This window comes from Eubalaena glacialis, chromosome 11, assembly GCF_028564815.1.
Source record: "Eubalaena glacialis isolate mEubGla1 chromosome 11, mEubGla1.1.hap2.+ XY, whole genome shotgun sequence".
Lineage (NCBI taxonomy): Eukaryota > Metazoa > Chordata > Mammalia > Artiodactyla > Balaenidae > Eubalaena > Eubalaena glacialis.
The window spans coordinates 10,601,182-10,623,641 of record NC_083726.1 but is presented as its reverse complement, the minus strand read 5'-3'; the positions used below and the strand labels follow the sequence as shown (position 1 = coordinate 10,623,641).

The 22,460-nt window shown below is 44.2% G+C and overlaps 1 protein-coding gene across 2 annotated transcripts; it reads left to right on the top strand.

Annotated features, from left to right (window-relative positions):
• Window positions 1-463: 463 nt before the first annotated feature.
• EIF3L (eukaryotic translation initiation factor 3 subunit L) lies at window positions 464-21,723 on the top strand. Of its 2 annotated transcripts, XM_061204914.1 has the most exons (13): window positions 464-568; window positions 1,115-1,163; window positions 2,055-2,265; window positions 3,349-3,428; window positions 6,214-6,275; window positions 9,297-9,366; window positions 9,563-9,636; window positions 12,553-12,724; window positions 14,475-14,629; window positions 15,404-15,574; window positions 16,375-16,872; window positions 20,218-20,298; window positions 21,502-21,723. In XM_061204914.1, exons 1-13 carry the CDS (start codon window positions 536-538, stop codon window positions 21,538-21,540), a joined length of 1,695 nt encoding a protein of 564 aa, XP_061060897.1. In that variant the 5' UTR covers window positions 464-535; the 3' UTR covers window positions 21,541-21,723. The 2 variants fall into 2 exon arrangements, with proteins under 2 accessions (XP_061060897.1, XP_061060898.1); XM_061204915.1 differs by lacking the exons at window positions 464-568; window positions 1,115-1,163; window positions 3,349-3,428 and having other exon boundaries at window positions 2,187-2,265.
• The last annotated feature ends 737 nt before the right edge of the window (window positions 21,724-22,460 follow it).

Sequence of the window (22,460 nt, the reverse complement as noted above, 5' to 3'; positions counted from 1 at the left end):
AAAGTCGGCGGGCGCCTTTTCTCAATGCCCTTTCACTGTATTGGACTAAGCCTCAACTTTTACACCCAGTAAGTTTAGACTTTTGAGGGCGGAACGTTTGAAGACTTTTTTTTTTTTTTGCCGCAGGCAAACCTCCTGCAGCTAAATCTACGATCAGGCCCCCCCATATCCGATTTTCCCTTCACGCGAGAGGGCGGCCGAGGAAGCTGTCAGCCATCTTTTGAGTGGCATTACTTCTTGTTTCAACTACTTTGCCCATCCTTTATTACGCCGAAATAGTTCACGTGTTTGTTTCTAAATTTTGGCAAGTATTATAGAATCACCTTCCTTGTAGAGCCTCTATTTGAAGAAGGAGGAATAACGTATGGGTTTGTTGCTTTCGCCCTTCCAAACATGGCTGGCTCAGATTTCCGGCGGCCCCGGAAGAGCTTCCGGTTTCCCGGCAGCCTCGAAGGGGCTGGACTTCCGGCGTCAAGAGGCAGGCGAGGCCCGCCTTTTCCGTTCTTTCCGGGCTAGGTCCGCGAGCGCCGCAGCCATGTCGTATCCTGCTGACGATTACGAGTCTGAGGTAATCTGGTCTTGAGCGTGTGCTGAGCTCCGCGACAGGGGCAGGGCTCTTTGGATGCTGTGCCCCGCGGGGAGACGGTGTTCGGGCCTCTCCGGGAGCACTCGCGGGCCGCGACCAGCCCCAGCCGGCCTCCCCGCTTGCGGGTTCCTCATGCCGTTGCCACCCGCAGCTCCCGGCTCCTCATCAGCCCGTCTCGGCCCGCCCATCTCGTGTGTCCGGTCCCCTGGTCCTCTCCTTTTCCAAGTCCGGGAACGGAGGCTAGTTATAGGACTCTGTGTGTCTGTAACTGCACTCTGATTTCTTATGGTCTGGGTTCAGTCTTGTCAAGCCCCGCAGATTCCCACAGCCTCTTGTGCTTTGCTCTGCCTTATTGCAGCCGTAACGCGGTATTGTCATTGTCTGTTTATTCTCCCTTTTCTCACAGGCGTCTGAGTTCCTCAAAGAACGAGACTGTGTCTTATTCACCTTTGTATCCTTAGAACCTAGAACGAGCATTTTGGATTCACGAATTGGTGACTGTTTTGTCTGTGTTTCTTTCGTTTATAGGCTGCTTACGATCCCTATGCTTACTCGGGCGACTATGATATGCACACAGGTGAGTCTACAGGTTTGTCTGGCCAGCTTCTAGGGATTGGCACCTTTTTGGATGTCTCAGAGCAGCTCTGACGGGCACCTGCTTAAAACTAGGTCTTGATGGTCCAGGTTTAGAGTCAGTTACTAGCTCTCAGCAGGAGAGCTATTAAACCAGGCCTTATTCATGGTCCACCTCAAAGTCTCAGAAGGGAAGGGTTCCTGTCCTGACTGTGGTTTCCTTGTTGAAGCTATTAGCTGAAGAAGAAAATCTTGTTGTGAAAAATTAAAGTGATTGAAACCAAGTCCAAGTGAAATCTTTTTTGGAAGGTTTTTGATGTTTCCTGAGTTGTTACAGTAACTTGGTTTGATTTAGCACTTAGTAAGTGCCATGTGTTGTTCTGGGTACTTGGTGTGAAGTATTCCATTTACCCCTTACAGCAGTCCTATAAAGACATAAATTAATATTACAGGTGAGAAAACTTGAGGACAGGGAAGTTTAGTTACTTGCACCAAGTCATATGGGTAGAAAATGGCAGTCGTTCATTTATTCAAAAAATATTAAGTGCCTACTACTTACTGCCCTTCGCACAGTTCCCCCCCCATAACTGTTCCAGGTCTTGAGGGTACACCTGGGTGCAAGACAGACAGGGTTCTTGCTTTCATAGACGTTAGGTTCTGGTGCGGGAAACAATAAGCAAATAAATAACTTCAGTAAATAAATAAGTAGTGGGAAAATGTTCTGAGGAAACAGGCCCGTGGGAATTGGGAGTGACATGGAGAGGATTTATATTTCTGAGTGTTTAAAAAGGAATTATACCCGATTTTATAGACTTGAGTTTTGTTTGGGGATGGCCTTGCCCTTTTGTTACGTCCTATATGTGGATTTGAAGTATTTATTATATCTAATCTCTAGGAGATCCGAAGCAGGATCTGGCTTATGAACGTCAGTATGAACAGCAGACCTATCAGGTGATCCCTGAAGTGATCAAAAATTTCATCCAGTATTTCCACAAAACTGTCTCGGACTTAATTGACCAGAAAGTGTATGAGCTACAGGCCAGTCGTGTCTCCAGCGATGTCATTGACCAGAAGGTATATGAGATTCAGGACATCTATGAGAACAGGTATGGGCCATTGGCTGAAATGATCTCTTACTGGGTGAGACTGGCTTAGTAATGCAGTCTCTAAAAAGGGGTGATGTTTATTCATTTCTCTGTAAAGAGAGTGCCCGAGGGGTTTCTGTGATTCTTTGGGGGCTAGGGACATGTTATTTTGTTGAACTCATTGCCCAGAACTTGTACAAGGCCTGAAATAATACCATCACTATCAATAATTATAATAGCAATAATATGTATGATCATTATAGATCAGGCAGTGTTCGGAGTGCTTTTTCTGTATTTAGTGATTTACCCTTCACAGTAACCCCATGAAGTAGGTTCTGTTGTTTTCCTCATTTTATAGATGAGAAAACAAAGCACAGAAAGGATAAATCTCATAGCTAGTTAAGTGGATGTGCTGAGATTTGAACCTGTCCAGTCTGTCACCAGAACCTAATTTCTAAACTGTGCTGGACAACTTTTCAACACAAAACAGGGTGAGCCGAGCTCTGAGGGGTTGCTTCTGGTTTTGAGGGGACTGCCCTTATGTAATGGGCATTAGAAATGAGACAGGTCAATCAGAGTTGGATAGTCAGGAAAGACTTCATCAAGGAAATAGGGTTGTGAAGCATCTTGGGCAGCAGTGTTTGCGTTGGATGCTCGAGGGCTGTTGTGGCATCAGACTGCAACAAACAGACTGATTTGCTTCCATGTTTGGAGAGGGGGAGGAGGCACAGTGCTCCAGGAAGTGGAAGGGGAGGTGGAAAGCTAAGGGAGGGGGATGGGGGTGTCTAAAAGGTAGTTCTCAAGTCAGGGAACAGTTAGCAGTGAAATATGACTAGAGTTCATGATACAGGGGCAGGAGTTGATCCTGAAGAGCTTGGTAGGTGCCTAGCTGATGTAAAAGAAATGTTTCACCTTATTAAGAAAGATTTTCTGGGGTGTAGAATTGGGTTGAGGAAAGTTGTAGACTTGGAGGCTCTGGCCCTGGCTGTTTCCGTGACTTCTTCCCTTTTCGGAGCTTGGGTACTTATTTATAAAATATGAGGATTGTCTCTTCTCAGATCCTTCCTGTTTTGGAGTTCTAGAATATTTTTTCTTGATTTTCAGCTGGACCAAGTTGACTGAAAGATTCTTCAAAAATACACCTTGGCCTGAGGCTGAAACCATTGCTCCACAGGTTGGCAACGGTAGGTGTGAGTGTTTTGTGTCCTGTGTGTTGGATGGGATCCTATGACTGAGGCTCATTAGAAAGCTCAGGACGATCTGTGTCTGTTTTGCTCGCCATTTTATTTCCCCAGGGTTTGGTACATAGTAAATTCCTTAGTAAGTAACTTGTTGAATGAAAGCTGAATAGATGAAGAGGGGACAGAGGTGTTTCACATGTGGTGAAAGCTGAAATTGGGATTTTTGTCTTGACTGGCTTCCTTTTCCCTCTGTAATTTTTGGGGTCATTACAGTTGCTCCAGAATGGGCTCTCTGGCCTCCTCTCACGTTTCACTTTCTGATGGTGTCTTTTATATATGGTGTGAAGTAAGAAGAGCCAACTTCATTCTTTTGCATGTGGATAGCCAGACAGTACCAATTTTCAGAAAGAACATTCTTTTTCCATTGAATTGTCTTGACACTTCCCGAAATCTGTTATCGTGTAAATGTAGAGGTGTATTTCTGGACTGTCACTTTGATTCCATTGATCTATGTGTATCCTTATGCTTGTACCAACCACACTGTCTCAATGATTGTGGCTTTGGATTAAGTTTTGAAATTGGCAAATGTAAGTCCTCCACCTTTGTTGTTCTTTTTCAAAATTGCTTTGGGTCTTCTGAGTCCGTTGAATTTCCATGTGAGTTTTAGGATCAGCTTGTCAATTTCTGCAAAGAAGCCAGCTTGGATTTCGATAGAAATCATGTTGGATCTGAAGATCAATTTGGGAGAGTATTGCCATTTAACAATATTAAGTCCTCTAATCCATGGACATGGGATGTCTTTCCATTTATTTAGGTGTTTGATTTCTTTCAACAGTGTTTTGTAGTTTTTTAACGTACAAGTCTTTCACTTCTTTTGTTACAGCTAACATTTTTTGAATACTAAACATTAGTGTAATCATCGTTACTCAGGTTTAGAACTCATTCTTTTTTTTTTTTTTTTTTTTTTGGCCACACAGTGTGGCCTGCAGGATCTTAGTTCCCCGACCAGGGATTGAACCTGTGCCCCCTGCATTGGGAGTGCAGACTCTAAACCACTGGACCTCCAGGGAAGTCCTAGAACTCACTCTTTTTTTTTTTTCTTTTAATTTAATTTATTTTTTATACAGCAGCTTCTTATTAGTTATCTATTTTATACATATTAGTGTATATATGTCAATCCCAATCTCCCAGTTCATCCCACCACCACCCCCCTGCCACTTTCCCGCCTTGGTGTCCATACGTTTGCTAGAACTCACTCTTAAATGTATTTCCGTGTTGCTCAGACGTTATGCTCTGTTTAATATTTTGCGTATAAAGAATATAATATTGTGTATGTTGAGCACAATAGGAGTCCTGTAATACGTGTTTTTAAACAGGTAAGGATTCACAGGACTCAAAGTATAAAAGATTTGGTATAAAAATCCCCCTCCCATTTCTATCCCAAGTTGTCCGTTTTTCTCTCTGGAGCCATCTAGTGTTCACCATTTTCTTGTTTATCCTTCCTCTGATATTCTTTGCCTATATAAGCAATTAGGAATAACTTGTTCCTTTTTCACAAAGACTAAATAGATGCTCCTTTCTTTCCATTTTTAAAATTTATTATATTTTTGGAGAGTATTCTGCAGCTCCAGGATTCCCAAGACCACCCCCAGATTTGATTATTTGCTAGGAGGATTCATAGGACTCAGTCCGACAGCTGTGGGGCTTTCTATGGAGCTACCAGAGCAGATCATTACAGACTCAGTGTCCAGGCATTTTACTGGGGGCTGGTCGTGTAGGTACATCCTCTGCCTAGCATGTACTGAAATTCCAGACTCCCAGAAGGAAAGCAAGTGTTCAGTATAAACCATGTTGTTTGCACAAACAGTTTAGGAATAGCAGACCACCCTTATGAGATTGGTGGGAAACCCTCCTGAAATCTAGGTTCCCAGGTGCCAAGCAAGGACCAACTTTACCAGCAGGCCTTTCTAAGGGTAATAGTCTCAGACCTGTATGTTAACTTCTGCACAACACTGATATCCAAAGAGCTCCCCCCCCCGCTTTTTTTAAAATTAATTAATTTATTTTTGGCTGCGTCGGGTCTTCGTTGCTGCGCGCGGGCTTTCTCTAGTTGCAGCGAGAGAGGGCTGCTCTTCGTTGCGGTGTGCGGGCTTCTCATTGCAGTGGCTTCTCTTGTTGCAGAGCATGGGCTCTAGGCGCACGGGCTTCAGTAGTTGTGGCACTCAGGCTCAGTAGTTGTGTCTAGCGGGTTCTAGAGCGCAGGCTCAGTAGTTGTGGCGCAGGGGCTTAGTTGCTCCGTGGCATGTGGGATCTTCCTGTACCAGGTCTCGAACCCGTGTCTCCTGCGTTGGCAGGTGGATTCTTAACCACTGCGCCACCAGGGAAGTCTCCCCCCCTTCTTTCTTTTTAATGGTTGCATCATATCAATAGGACAAATTCCTTAAAATAGGATGTCTAAGTCAAAGATCCCCATGTATTTGCAATTTTGATACTGTCATATCGCCTTCCATGGAGCCATTAGTATTTACGTCCTGGTTAAGCAACTGTATGGCAAAAATATCTAAATGGTGAAGGGAAATGGTCCTGAACGAGATTAAGATGAGGTTGAAAGAATAAAATGGGAAATGAATTTTCTCGTTGCATGTATTCTTGGGGTGTGTTAGAATTTTGATGTTGTTTGGTTTCTGAAATCACATTTACCACTTTACTTCCTACCAAGGGCTAAAACTGCCAGAAGACCCCAGTTGTTTGGTGGATTACTAAAGCACCCCTCTGCCATCTCTTTCAGATGCTGTCTTTCTGATTCTGTACAAAGAATTATACTACAGGCACATATATGCCAAAGTCAGTGTGAGTATCTAAACGTTGCTGGCAGTTTTTAAACTCTATGCCATTTTTATCCCTGGAAAACAATTGCTAGTTTATATTGGTTCAGTGTCCAAGAGTGGTTGGCATGTTTTCTGAGCTTTCTTTTAAGAAAGGATGGAGGGAATGATTGAACCCAGAAAGCTGGGTGTCTGTTTCAGGCAAATGGTACCACTGCATAGCCTGTCCATCCTTTTTAATTTCTTTATCCCCACAGTTCTTGACTGGACACTTACCACATGCACTGGGTTGCAGGACGTCATCCTAAAAGTGTGTTCCCAGGTACCTTCGGATGCCTCCGCTTTGAATGCCCTTGCTTTTTCCCTTCAGTGCATTGCCACTGAGCCTCCTGCCCTCTGAGAAATACATACAACTGTCGCTGTGTGCCAGGCACAATTCTAGGCACTTGGCACACGTCTGCATGTCTCTAATCCCCATGGTGATCCTGCAAAGTAGGCAAACTGAGGTGCAGAGAGGTTGCTTTTTCTCAAATTCGTGCAGCTAGTAAATGGCAAAACTCTTTGAAGCTAGGCCTGTCTTATTGTGACATCATTGTTCTTTCTACCGCACTCTTCCAACTTTGGGCACTTGCTGGATTCTTTTCTTCCTGATTTCTAAATTTTAGAGTGCCCTAAGTCTCTTAAAATACCATCTACATTGTTTACAGGCATACCTTGGAGGTATTGCAGGTTTGGTTCCAGACCACTGCAATAAAGTGCATATCGCAATAAAGCCAGTCCCATGAATTTTTTGGTTCCCAAGTGCATATAAAAGTTATGCTAGGGACTTCCCTGGTGGTCCAGCAGTAGGGAATCCACCTTACAATGCAGGGAATGCAGGTTCGATCCCTGGTTGGGGAACTAAGATCCCACATGCCGCGGGGCAGCTAAGCCTGCGTGCCACAACTAAGACCCGACACGGCCAAAAATTTATTTTTAAATAAATAAATAAATAACAAATCTTAAAAAAAAAAAAAAGTTATGCTACACTGTACTGTAGTCTGTTAGGTGTGCATACAGCATTGTATCTTTAAAAAATACACATACCTACTCTAGTTCAAGGCATTATTATCTCTTGCCTGAATGACTGCATAACTGCTCACCTGGTGTCAGTTTCCACTCTTGCCCGCTTAAGTTTATTCTCAACCTAGTAACCATGGTGATCCTTTTGAAACATAGTCTCATCAAGTCACCCCCTTCCTCACAATCCTACCATGACTTCCCATCATACTTAGAATAAAATCCCAAGTCTTAGTCATGGTCCTGCTTGACCTGGCCCCTGGCTTCCTTGCCAGTCTCATTTCCTGCATCTTTCCCTCCTTCCCTTGGCTCCTAGCCATACTGTGTGACACTTCAGAGCACATATCACTCTCTGACATTGTCTTATTTATTTGGGTTTTGTTTGCTTCCCCTACTAGAGGGTAAACTCCACCAGGGCACGGACTTTGTCTTGTTCGCTGCTCTAATCCAGTGTCTGATCCCCCACGTTGACACGTTAATTGTTGGAGCGTGTATGTGCCTGTGTAAATGAAAGAAACTACCACCGCAGTCTCCTTAGGGTATTTCCATCTAAAGAGTTCCCAGCTTCTCACACTCACTCTCATCCCCCTGAGGATGACTTGACCTGACAAGAGCTCTGGCCTTGGCCCAGGAGCCCCCCACCATCAGTGGTGGTAGGTGAAGGAGTTCTTGTTGCCAAAGTAATGCGGGGGGCCATGTTTTTCTGGCATCCCAGTGAGCTCTCTGACTACCTCATTTGATAGAAAGTAAAGATTCTCTCCTATCATTGATGCTATGGCTCAGGTACTTTGCAGGCTGGGCTGGGAATCTAGCCAGCCTGTATAACATGGCTTTCGGCAGAACGTGGCATCAGAACCCATAGTATGGCTGGTTGCCACCTCTGATCTTTCCTCTGGTCTGTAGATGAAGGTTCAGCAGAAGTTTGTTGACCCCGTGATCTCTTCACTAGGTACCAGATGGGGCAGTTTCACGTACATGTTGGGGGGGAGTTGGAGGGGGAGGTTTTCATTGAAAGAGCATTTACTGTATTAGGCACTTTCACTTCATAATCTAATTTTTCAGGGGCTAAGACTCCAAGGCAGTGTTCTTTCTACTCCATCACAAAATACACCATACATCATGTTGTTCCCCAGCTCAGAAATCTTCAGTGGTTCTAAGTTGCCAGCCACATGAAGTCTAGATCAGGGGTCAGCAACCTGCTATGTACAGGGCCAGATAGAGAGTATTCTAGGCTTTGAGGGCTGTAATGGTCTCTGTCGAATCTATTCAGCTTTGTAGCAGCCATGGACAGTGAGTACACACGGCTGTGTTCCAGTTAAGGTTCTTATTTACAAAAACAGGTGATGGTGGATTTGCTGACCCCCTGGCTTAATTCTTGTTTGGCACTGTAAGACCTCTGCATTTCTGGCCCAGTGTAGCCCAGTGTAGCATTGTCTGCCTTACTCCCTAACCTTCAAGCACCATGATTTTACTTCTTTGCCTTCATTAGTCCTGTTTTTCCTGAAACACCTTCCCCTCACTCCTCTGCCTTGCCAGATCTATATGCCTGATCTTTAATGGTCAGTTAAAGTTTTTGGCATAAAACTTGACCATTGGCATCAGGTATTCAGTGCCCCTTTGAACTGCTGTAGCACTTAACTATCTTCCCTGTCACTGGAGTGCTCTTACATGCTAAGAAGGGGAGAGCCGACGTCAATTCTCATGTATAGTTGACCCTTGAACAACACGGGTTGGCGCTATGCGGGTCCACTTATTTGCAGATATTTTCAATAAATATTTATAGTATTATAGGATCCACCATTGGTTAAATCTGCAGATGTGGAGGGTCAACGATACATTATACACAGATTTTTGACTCTGGAGGGTTGGTGCCCCTAACCCCTGTGTTTTCAAGGATCAGCTGTAATTGTTTTCAATTGTCAGTGGCAGGCCATGAGTAGAACGCATTTAGATTAAATGTGTCCTCCTTTCTCTGCTTTCTTTACAGGGGGGACCCTCCTTGGAGCAGAGGTTTGAATCCTATTACAACTACTGCAATCTCTTCAACTACATTCTCAGTGAGTCTGAGGTTATGATGAGACCTCGTATTGGCCTTCAGCTCTTTTTAGCAGGATTTTAATGTGCAGGTGGGAAGAGGGGGAAGTCTTGTGGTTCATAGTCCTTTTAAGAGAGAAATTACAGAATGCATTCTGCAGCCTTACGGAATGGGCATAGTCATTGATGGAGTCTGACTCTTCTGTGGTCTCTTCCCAGATGCTGATGGTCCTGCTCCCCTTGAACTCCCCAACCAGTGGCTCTGGGATATCATCGATGAGTTCATCTACCAGGTATCTGGTCAGCCTTGGCCTAATTTGAAAAAACTGGTCCAGACAAGGAGCAGCTGTTACCATTGTTTGTGTTGTTAAAAAGATCATGGTACATAGCCACCCTAGGGTAGTGTGAAATACCCTGTGGAAGTGGCCTCTATGTTGTGGTTTTTTGAATCAGTGAGGTCTAAGAGCTCCATTCTGAACTCAGAAGTCTGGAGAACTGAGCTCCTGACATTAACCACGTTCTTAACTGACCTTGAGAGGTGGTCTGGCAGGAAGAACACAGGTTTCCAGGCTTTGGAGTCAGCTAGGAGTGGATACTTGTCTGGGGGCTGCCACCTGGTGGCTCTGTAGTGATGACGTGTTACTTTAGCTCTCTGAGCCTCACTTTCCTCGCCTACAGGAGAAAGATTCTATATCTTGTTTGTGGTGGTGGTGATGTGAGTATGTGTTGGATCAGAATGAAGGAACGTTTTTATCAAAAGAGAAAAATTACCTATCTCAGAGTGCTGTTGCTAAAAAACATAAAACAATTGATTTTGGAAAAACATCTTTTCCATGTTTTACAGGGATGGCACAGTTCTTACTAGGTATTTCAGGAGAAATCAGTTTCCTAATAAAGCAGTTATTTGAGCCCCATGGATCAAAGAGACTTTGAGTACAGAGTGCTGATAAGTTGTGATTGGTGAGCTGAGGAAACCTTCCTAGGGCTCTTTGAGAAAGAGGCTTCCTGCTCAAGGCAGGCTTCAGTGCCTTTGTGCAGTGAAGGCCACAAACCACACTGGCCTTGTTTGCCCTCTCTGGCTCCTTGGCTTGTTATTTGGCATAATTTTAGATTGGCTGTCCTGTTGGCCAGCAGCAAGTCAGGGAGGATCATCTGTGCTAAGGTTCTTCATCCGTCTTAAGATAATCCTAATTCCTTGGGCTTAACTGGTGTTCTCTTAAGGGGTTTAAGTGCTCTTGCTTCTAACAAAGACTGGCCAGTGTGGGCCAGGTGTGATTCCTCCAGCCGGTCTTTGTGAAAAGTGAGAGCACTGTAAACCGCTTAAGAAGAAAACACCAGTTAAACTGCATGGGGTGAGGGGCTCTTCCCCACCGCTCTCTTCTTTATTCTTGTTGTTTTTGGTCGTCTTTAAAATTTAAAAAAAAAATTTTTTTTTTTTTTTGCTCCGTATTCCCCACCAGTCTTTCATTTATTTGTATTGATGCAGTAATATATGAATGTGTTGCTATTGTTGAGATTTTTTTTTTTTTTTTAACTGCAGATAAAGTGAAAATGTCTTCCTTCCTTGCCTTTGCAGAGGCATCAATTACTGTCTGGAAAGATAGTCATCATATAGAGACCTGCCTTGTTCTTTTGTGCCACGTACATGGTGTACCACTCTTCTGGTGTATGTGTTACAGATAAAGTCTATTTCTAGGGATGATTATAAGTAGAATTGTTGTCTGAAGGATATTTGCTTTTAAAATTTTTTTAAGTCAGATATGTAGAGTCACAATTTGCATGCAATAAAGTGTACCAATTTTAAGTGTACCGTTGATGAGATTTGACAAATGTATACACCACCACAATTAAGATATAGAACATTTTGTCACTTTGGATTTTAATAAATAGTAATTACTGCCCTCCTAAAAGGCTGTGTCAAATTATACTACTACCAGCAGCATTTGAGAACAAGTTTTCTGTACCGGATGGTATCGATCTAATTTTTGTCAGTTTGATAGGAAAGAAATGGTAATCATTTTAATCTACATTTCTCTGAAGAGATTGAGCATTTTCCCTGCTAATTGACCAATCCTGTTTTTCTTCGAAGTGATCATCAGTATCCTTTGCCCATTTTTCTGTTGGATGATCTTGTTCTTTTTGGCTTATGAGAATTCCTTCTATTATTCTGGATACTATTCTTTGTTTTGTTTTTTTATAAATTTATTTTTATTTTTGGCTGTGTTGGGTCTTTGTTGCTGCGTGTGGGCTTTCTCTAGTTGCGGCGAGCGGGTGCTACTCTTCGTTGCAGTGCGTGGGCTTCTCATTGCGGTGGCTTCCCTTTGTGGAGCGCGGGCTCAGTAGTTGTGGCGCATGGGCTTAGTTGCTCCGCGGCACGTGGGATCTTCCCAGGCAAGGGATCGAACCTGTGTCCTCTGCGTTGGCAGGTGGATTCTTAACCACTGCGCCACCAGGGAAGCCCCGATACTATTTGTTTATTGTAAATTTGGAAACGTTTTCTCCTGCACTCTTGGAGGAAGATGATATTTTAGAGTTGAAAAGTAATCTTAGGTCATCTAGAACCTAGATTCTAGGTCCCTGGTTTCCAAACCTGTGTGTGCACCAGAAATCAACCAGGGAGCTTTTAATTCTGACAGTAACTAGGTCTCCTGTGCTAGTCTCTGGGTGACAGATGGAGCCAGCCCAGTGCTGGTCCCAGATAGAACCCCTGCCCCAAACAAATAGCTGTGGTATGTACCCTATGTGTGCCTTACACTTGGCCAGGCTCTGTGGTTGGGACAGGGGTGACTCAGACTGGGTTCCTGTCACAGGTGAACTGATGGTCACCTCTGGAAGGGAAGACACACACATGCAGGTACCTGCCCCGTCTCTACCATGTATGAGTAGATCTCTTGTAAGCCACCTGATTCTGGTGGCCAGGCTGACGGCACTGTAATGCCCAGAGACGTTAAGTAACTTTAGACTATGTTTGACTCCAAATTGAATGTTTTTTTCCACAAATTACTTCTCATTTTAGAGCTTTTTACTTAGCTGTGGAATAAGTAACATAGTAATGAACAAATCCACAGCTTAATCAAAGATGGCTTTGAAAGAACCAGTAGTGCACAGACTGGTGTAGCGGGAGAAGTGGTAGCAGTAGCGTGTTGTGCGCTTGTGCCGTCCCTTTGGCGTTAACGCCACTGCTGCATGTTTCCCTTTTTCCTCAACAGTTTCAGTCGTTTAGTCAGTACCGCTGTAAGACTGCCAAGAAGTCAGAGGAGGAGATCGACTTCCTTCGTTCCAATCCCAAAATCTGGAATGTTCACAGTGTCCTCAATGTCCTTCACTCCCTAGTAGACAAGTCCAACATCAACCGACAGCTGGAGGTGTACACAAGTGGAGGTGAGTGCTGCCTGCCGTCTGTGCGTCATGAGTAGAGGCTGCGGGTAGTGCGGAGGAGCGATGGGCTGCTCCTCTTTGGTATTTGGGTGTGAACAGGAGCCAAGGGCTGATCTGGGGGCTGCTGGGTTTGGCAGTCTGTTGGCCGACAGACTGAACAAGCACTTCCTGAGAGCTGCATTTGTAAACACTTCTACTGCCTCTCCAGGGCCTTTGTTTAGATAAGCACTTCTCAAACTTTTTGGTGTGAGGACCACTTTACAGTCTTAAAAGATTAAGAATCACAAGGTTTATCTATATACAGATCTTGTTACAGTGAGAAGAGTGGTGTTTTTGCAAACCTCTTTAATGTCTGGCTTCATAGAAGAGAGCTGGAGTCTCCTGCTTCTTCACTCAGTCTATGGCAATATGCTGTTTTGGTTGAAGTATCTGAGGGAAATCTGGCCTCACACAGATATTGAATTGGGACAGGGAAGAGAAACTTAATAGCCTTTACAGGTAGCCTGGCTCTTCTCTGGTTCTGCATCAGAAATTGACAGGGAGTAGTTTCATACAGGTTAGTTGCAGTGTGGAATCTGAAGCCTTATCAGTGAACTTATACTTTGTTACATTAAAGTTTATTGGTTTATCCTGCAGCTTGCATGAATTTTTTTACCCGTGCGTGATTTTGTAAAATACTGATTCATTGAGCTATCAAGATTTTCTGAAAGTTGACGCATTTTATTGTACAGTTTTTTGGGGGTTTTTGTTGTTGTTGTTGTTGTTGTTGTTTTAATTATTTATTTATTTTGGCTGCGCCAGGTCTTAGTTGCGGCATGCGAACTCTTAATTGCGGCATGCATGCAGGATCTAGTTCCCCGACCAGGGATCGAACCTGGGCCCCCTGCATTGGGAGCTCGGAGTCGTACCCACTGGACCATCAGGGAAGTCCCAATTATACAGTTTTTTGAAACCACATCTGTTACTTTGACCATCATCCTTATCAGATAGGTCTTCATTGGGGAGCTGTTGAGTTCATAGTGGCAGATAGAAGTTTTATGAAATTCTAATTTTTACTTAAAAGCTCAAATTTTCATTGGCAGCAAACACTGCCAGTTGTTTTCATTGACATCTTAACAGGCTCACTGCACTCAGTTTTGAGAAAATACCCATGTCTCTATTCATAGTCTGTGTATCAGTTATTTTTTCAAGTAAAAATGGGGTTTTGTGGGGAGAAGAAAGTGGCTGGTTCTTTTATTGCAGGTGAGTGGTAGTAAAGAATACAGTGATGACAGTAGAGTTTGGTGCCACTATCCGATTGATGCTAAGTTGTCCGTAGTTTTACCCACGTTGTTTTTTGCACCATCAGTGCAAATGTCAACTCAGTGAGAAAGGCAAATAGTATCTTAGGAAGGTAAATAGGAACACACCTAAATAGTGTTATTAGGAAGATAGCTTTGATTTCATGGACTTCCTGAAAGGAGGGGCCTTGCCGAGTAACTCTTATTGATGAGAGGGGTCCTCTCATATTCTCAGGTGTGTATGGTTGGGGGGGCCTGCCACACCCCTTAGGTGACTTAGAAATGTAAGCTTAGCATAAGGCCAGGCATGATGTTTCTTGGTATTCCTTCGAAGGCAGTTATTCTCTATTGCAGGAAGCTTTAGAGACTGGCAGTAGATGAAGAGTTTACTGAGGGTAAACTTCAAGGGTCAGGCTTGCCCTCCTTCCACTGCCCCTGCTGAAGTGCTCACAGTGTCTGTGTGTCTCTCTCAGGTGACCCTGAGAGTGTGGCTGGGGAGTATGGACGGCACTCCCTCTACAAGATGCTTGGCTACTTCAGCCTGGTGGGGCTTCTGCGTCTGCACTCCCTGTTGGGGGATTACTACCAGGCCATCAAGGTGCTGGAGAACATCGAACTGAACAAGAAGGTAATTCATTCCCTGTTTCCTCAGGCCCACCTTCCCAGAGCCAGAAAGTCTGTCTGTCTGCTTCAAGAGAGACTCTGATCTATTATTAGGATAGATTTCACGGAGAATAAAAGAGGATTCCTCCCCAGGTCAGTGGAAAATTGAGACAAGAACTGGGAAAACCACTGCAGGGAAAATCTGAACCTGGACCAGGTGGTTTCTCTTTGGTGCTTAACAACACTTAAAATATTCAGCAGTCTTTTGATTCTATTTTCAAACCAGACTGATGCTGGCAGATTTTTACTTTTCAACTTTCACTCAAGAATTAATGAAAGACTTACTTAGTTCTAAAGTGGCACAGGTAATCATACGTTAGCAGTGGTTGTTTTCCTAGCCACAGAAACTTGGTGCGTTTTTGTTGGACGTGTGTGTATCTTATCTGTCCTTCTCTTATAGGGCTTATTTGGAAAAGCAAGGAGTAGAAAGCAAGAAAGAATGTGAAAGTGAGGTGTAGATGATTTTAGAGCTGAAAGAAATTTTAGGGTTACCTGGTCCAGTCCTTTTCTTTTACAGCCAAGAAAATGGAGTCCTCAGGTCACATAATCAGTAAGTGGTACGATCTGCACTCAGAGCCTATGACTTCAGAGCCAGGATTCCTCTGGGTAGTTCAGGGCATCTGCAGGGAGCTCTCAGTGCTTCCACCTCAGCTGACACTAGGCCCCAGAAACTTTCAGATCCTACCTGGGATGAATTGGTCTTGAGATTCATGGATGCTGCTTCTGCCTCCTTCCACAGAGCATGTATTCTCGTGTGCCCGAGTGCCAGGTTACCACATACTATTATGTCGGTTTTGCATATTTGATGATGCGTCGATACCAGGATGCTATCCGGGTCTTTGCCAACATCCTTCTCTACATCCAGAGGACCAAGAGCATGTTCCAGAGGACCACGTACAAATATGAGATGGTAAGGAAGCCTCTGACCAGCTGACACACCTATGCCAACAGTTTTTGGGTAAACGCCTTCAAAAATTTTGCTATTTTATATGCTTTTTCAATAGGATGATTTTTTAATGGCTAGCCTACTCTACGTGTTTTCTTTGTTACATCTGTTACTTCAGATCATTAACACCCTGATGATAAGGACAGTATCTTTTGTTTCACTTTTATTCCCCAGTAGTGCCTAGAGTGTTCCCTGGGCTGTGGGTGTTTAAAATCAGTTAGATGTGGGTACTGCCCTCAAGCAGTTTGCCTGGAGGAGGGTGGATTCAAAACATGCATAGAATTGGGAGCAGGTTTCTAAGCAGAGCAAAGGTGTTGAGACTTGGAAGTATGGTCATGTAGTAGCACAATAAATCATTTTGGCTAGAAGGCAGGAGAACAGCCAGATTGGGGTAACCTTCACTACCCAGCTAAAGTATTTAATCTTTATTCTGGAGGCATTAAGTGCCATCAAAGATTTCTGGGTGAATTGATCATAATTGGTGTGGAACGATTGACCTGCCAGTGATGTGTAGGTCGGACTGGTGAGACCGAGACAGAGGTACCAGTAAAGAATCCAGGAAACAACTACAGAGGACCTGGAACTAGGCCAGAAGTTCTGTAGAGCTAGAGGGAGGATTGGAGGAGACATTGGGAAAGTTAGCTGAAGGGTGTAAGACAAAGGGAGAAGTCAGAAGGTCTGTACAGAGTGTACTTGGGAGGATGGTGGGGACCTCAGAAAATCCATTCACTTGACCCTGCACCGATCTCTCCCCCGACCCCCAGATTAACAAGCAGAATGAGCAGATGCACGCCCTGCTGGCCATCGCCCTCACCATGTACCCCATGCGCATCGATGAGAGCATTCACCTCCAGCTGCGGGAGAAGTACGGGGACAAGATGCTACGCATGCAGAAAGGTGACCCACAGGTCTACGAGGAACTTTTCAGCTACTCCTGCCCCAAATTCCTGTCACCTGTAGTGCCCAACTATGACAACGTACACCCCAATTACCACAAGGAGCCCTTCTTACAGCAGCTGAAGGTGTTTTCTGATGAGGTGCAGCAGCAGGCCCAACTCTCAACCATCCGCAGCTTCCTCAAGCTCTACACCACCATGCCTGTGGCCAAGCTGGCCGGCTTCCTGGACCTCACTGAGCAGGAGTTCCGAATCCAGCTTCTTGTCTTCAAACACAAAATGAAGAACCTGGTGTGGACCAGTGGCATCTCTGCCCTCGATGGCGAATTTCAGTCAGCCTCTGAGGTCGACTTCTACATCGATAAGGTATGACTGCCGCTTGGGCTAGGTTCTAAGGCACCCACTGTTCTGGGCATCTGGGACACATCATTGAACAAAATCAACAAAGATTTTTGCCCTTGTGCTGGTATTCTAGTGTTAAAAAAATAGACAAAAAGCGTTATAATTAAGCAAAGTGTGTAGTAGTTTGGAAGTTGCCACGTGCCGTGGAGTAAGTTGGGGTAATGGTGGTGGAAGGCACAGGCTGCGGTATTAAGTAAGGTACTCAGGGTAGACTTTGTTGAGAAAGTGAAACTGAAGCTAAGACTTGAAGGAGGTGTGGAAATTAGCGAGCAGATATCTGGAGGAAGAGCATTCCAGGTGGAGGGAGCAGTTAGAGCAAAGGCCCTGAGGCAGGAGCGAGCCCGGACAGCTGCAGTGCGGCTGGAGTGGCCTGGGAGGAGGTTGTGGTGGGAGATGAGGTTGGAGAAGAAGGGGGAGGGTGCTTAGCAGACTGCTGGAAGTACTTTAGTGGGTGGGAAGCCGTTGTCCTGACTTGTACCACCCTAGATTGGTGCTGCCTGGTTTTGAACTTGATATAATGGGATTATGCAGTATGTGCTATTTTCTGTCCAGCTTCTTTTGCTCAACATTATATTTGAGAGAATCACCATCCACCGTTGTCATATGTAGCAGTAGGTCAGTCATGCTTATTGTTCTGTGATGTGTGATGGTCCAACTTCTACTGCAGTTACTGACCACGGTGTTTCCATTCTTCTACTGGTGGACATTTGGGTGGTTTTTGGCTATTGAACAGTACACATACGGTGTTTTTTTGGGTTTTTTGTTTTTTGGGTTTTTTTGGCTGTGTTGGGTCTTCCTTGCTGCGCGCAGGCTTCCTCTAGTTGCGGTGAGTGGGGGCTGCTCTTTGTTGTGGCGCACAGGCTTAGTTGCTCTGCGGCATGTGGGATCTTCCCGGACCAGGGCTCAAACCTGTGTCCTCTGCACTGGGAGGCGGATTCTTAACCACTGCACCACCAGGGAAGCGCCTATGAGGCAATTTTTTAAAATATCCTACATTTTTGGTTGCTTTCAGAAAGATGTTGGTCTACAGTACACACATATGTAGACAACATCTCTTAGGGATACACAACCCTAAGAGACAAATAACCTCACAAGACCTATACCATACATATGTTTGTGTTTATCCATTGCTAACAACTACTTTTTTTTTTTTTTTAAACATCTTTATTGAAGTATAATTGCTTTACAATGGTGTGTTCGTTTCTGCTTTATAACAAAGTGAATCAGTTATACATATGCATATGTTCCCATATCTCTTCCCTCTTGCATCTCCCTCCCTCCCACCCTCCCTATCCCACCCCTCTAGGTGGTCACAAAGCACCGAGCTGATCTCCCTGTGCTATGCGGCTGCTTCCCACTAGCTATCTATTTTACATTTGGTAGAAACAACTACTTTTTATTTATTTAATTTAAATACTCTTTTTTCATGACATTGTAAATCAACTATACTCCAATAAAAATTAATTTTTTTAATTAATTTATTTTTGGCTGACAGGTTTTTTTTGTTTTATTTATTTATTTATTTATTTATTTTTGGCTGTGTTGGGTCTTCGTTTCTGTGCGAGGGCTTTCTCTAGTTGCGGCGAGCGGGGGCCACTCTTCATCGCGGTGCGCGGGCCTCTCACTGTTACTGCCTCTCTTGTTGCGGAGCACAGGCTCCAGACGCGCAGGCTCAGTAGTTGTGGCTCACGGGCCCAGTTGCTCCGCGGCACGTGGGATCTTCCCAGACCAGGGCTCGAACCCATGTCCCCTGCATTGGCAGGCAGATTCTCAACCACTGCACCACCAGGGAAGCCCTGGCTGACAGTTTTTAATGATAAAATTTGCATAACAAACTTCACCACTTTAAAGGGTATAATTCTATGATTATTAGTGTATTCACCATGTTGTGCAACCATCTCTGCTATCTAATTCCACAGCATTTCCGTCATCCCAAAAAGAAATCCCTGCCCATTAGCAGCATTCCCCATTCCTCCTTTCCCCCCCATCCCTGGCAAATCAGTGATCTTCCTTCTGTCTCTGTGGATTTGTCTATTCTTGATATTTTCTAAAAATGGAATCATGAAATATGTGGCTTTTTGCGTTTGATTTCTTTTATTGAGCATTTTTTCAAGTTTAATCCAGGTTGTAGCAGGTATCAGTACTTTATTCCTTTTTACGGCCGAATGATATTCCACCGTTTGGGTACACCACACTTTGTTTATCTGTTCATTAGTTCGTGGACAGTTGAGCTGTTTTCACTTTTTGGCTATTATGGATAATGCTGCTGTGAATTTTTGTGTACAAGTTTTGTGTGAACAGTATTCTCTTGGGTATATATACCTAGTTGTGGGATTGCTTGGCCAGTTTGGGTAGTTTGTTTTTGGAAGCTCATCTTGCTAAACCAGATCCTCTCATTTTAGACTTCATGGCTTTTTGAAGGCTTCGTGTTTGGCAGAACTTGGCTGTCCCTGCCATGAACAGACTCACCAAAAGCAGAAACATGTCTGTAGTGGAAGTTTTTCAGTGTTGTTTTTAAGTCATGTTTTTAAGTATCAGAACTGTCTGTCCTCTGCAGTATCACATCAGCTAGCTAAAGTCCTTTTTGAATTTATTCCCAATGCCTGACATGTACACGTTCTTTGGCAATATCAGTCATTTGCTCCATCCCTCCATCCCTTTTAGTGACCCAGCTGAACTGGTCCCAACCATCTGGATGGTCTTTAATAAAACACTTCTCCCAAGATTTAGCAACTTGGTTATTACAAATAAAATTTTGCTGTGAGGTTATATTCAGGTTAAATTAATATGATTTAAATTTCCTACATGAAAATGTTTTTAATTGCATGTTTTTATTATTGTTCCTTATTGGTTCAGGTTTGTCTTTGGCAAAATACTTTCTATTTTTTTTGACTTTTTTCATCCTTGACTTGAAAAAATCCTATCAAAGAGATTCAGAAAGTTCTTGGGTCTTAACCTAGATTATGTCATAATTTACAAGTAAAATGGTGCTCAACAAAATACTTTGAGCTAAAAAACAATTTAAAATCTAGACTAATTTGCAACTTTATACTCATAAACAGTGTATAAGAATAAAATGCTATTTTAAATGTTACTATTGCCAAAAGATTCATGTTCGTTAAAAAGACTAGAAAATAAAATAAATGAATTAACAAGAAGAAAATAAAAATCAGCCATCTAAAACGAAAGAGTTGCTACTGACTGGTAATGCTCTTCCATAGGGGTTTATCTAGCACTTAGCATCACTGCTATTTGCAGGTCCATAAGTGGCTCTCCCTCACTGCTCCTGTCTGGCTGCTTTTCTCATAGGACATGATCCACATCGCAGACACCAAGGTGGCCAGGCGCTATGGGGATTTCTTCATCCGGCAGATTCACAAATTTGAAGAGGTGAGAGGTCTGAGAGAGCGGTGTGTGGGCTGGGGACAGAGGTTAGGAACTGGGTGGGGAGTTATAAATTTTTTATTTCTCATTTCTGTTTTCAGGAAAGCCTGAAATTGGCCCTTTAAGTTTCTAAGCTAGACTGGCTGGCTGCTTGGGGTTTGGGGAGTGGGGTTGGGCCTGTAGGAGTTGCTGTGTCAGCCTTCTCTGGAGCATCTCTTTCCAAGATCTCCTGCTGCGGGTGGCCAGCTCTTTTCTCTCTCCCTGGTATTTCCTAATATGGGTGGATTCACTGCCTGCTCTTACCCATCCCTCACCATTTGGCAGTTACTCTCTGACTTAGACAGGTCTGGCCAGTTTCTGCAGGCTGAGACCATGAAGCTCTGTTCTGACAGACTTGGTGCATTCCACATCCTGCTCTTGGAGAGGTCTTGTGAGTCACTTTTTGTAGCCATAGCTAGAGCCACTGCGTCTTGGTGCTTTGAGTGCCCCAGCAGAGGTCACTGCTGTGCTGTGGTCCATGCTACCAGACTCCTCCTGCAGGATAATAATACAGCCCTGGCAAGTCTAGCCACCCTGAGTCCCTTTCCTGTCTATAAAATGGGCAGAGCAGTATGGGATGTGTGTTTGTTGAGTGTGAAGGGCAGATAGAAAAAGCTGCATGAATTGTGTGACACCATAAGAATGTCAGGTGGAGGACCTAACCGCGCATTTTTACACATGGTAGTAGACAACTCATGCTCATGTCAGAGGGGCGGCCTGGCCTGGCGATCGTGCACACTGTAGGAAAAGGTTTGGTGAAAAAGCCATATCTGACTGGGCTTCCCTGGTGGCACAGTGGTTAAGAATCTGCCTGCCAATGCAGGGGACACGGGTTCGAGCCCTGGCCCGGGAAAATCCCACATGCTGCAGAGTAACTAAGCCCGTGCGCCACAACTACTGAACCTGCGCTCAAGAGCCCTCAAGCCACAACTACTGAGCCCACGTGCCATGACTACTGAAGCCTGCGTGCCTAGAGCCCGTGCTCCGCAACAAGAGAAGCCACTGCAATGAGAAGCCTGCGCACCGCAACGAAGAGTAGCCCCTGCTCACCACAACTAGAGAAAGCCCGCGTGCAGCAATGAAGACCCAACACAGCCAAAAACAAACAAACAAATAAATTAAAAAAAAAAAAAAAAGCCATATCTGACTTTGCTTTTCTTTCTCTTCCAGCTTAATCGAACCCTGAAGAAGATGGGACAGAGACCCTGAGTATATTCATACTTGACACTACTCAGGAACCTATTTTGATGTCATCATAGGTGGGGAGTGTTTTTGCCACCATGAAGCCTTTACCTAGCTCAGCCATCGGCCAGTCAACTGAGTTGAAGTTTATTTAAATCAGGGAGTGAAATCTTTTAAATAGGTCTCAATAAAGGATCTTCTTTAGAGTCAGATTTGTCATCTCATTATTGTTGGGGAGCATCTGTGGACAAGGGCAACAATATGTAATTTCCCATTTGTCATGAGATACTTTCTCCTGATGCATTCGTTATTGGTGTTTGAATTATTTAATCCCTGGATTCATAAAGCATTATACAGCATACAGCACATTTTCATATTCAGTATCTTATCTGCATCTCACAAGAATCCTTTGAGCATTAATGACCTGCCATAATTTGCGTGCATGTTCGTGGAAGTGCTGGGTTTCAGGAAGGAACTACTGAACACCTACTGCCAGGACTGTGCTGAAAGGAATCCATATACATTGCCTATACTTCACAGCTCGGGTTTAGTAGGATCCCCATTTCACTGATGAGGAAACAGACTTGGGGAGTTAAGTGACTTGACTGAGGTCACGTAGTTATAAAAAAAAGCAGAGTTGGCTCCAAACTCTACTGTCTTCTGCTGCCCAGGTCTCCTGATTTTTCACACTGAAAACTTTGGTTTATGTCTGGGCAGCCTCTCCCACCCTCAGGTTCGGAGCTACTGCTTGTCTGCCGGAACCTTCACGGCCAGTCACAGCTGAGTGGTGTCTGTTCTTCCCTCTCTCTGCCATCCCTCCCTTAAACAGCCATATGGGATCTGCCATCTTGGGTATTTCTTTGAGATGGCATCTTCTGCATCCCAAAACCTAGCAGCCCACACTGTTATCAGAGCCAATTTCTAATCTTTTCTAACAAAGCACAGAT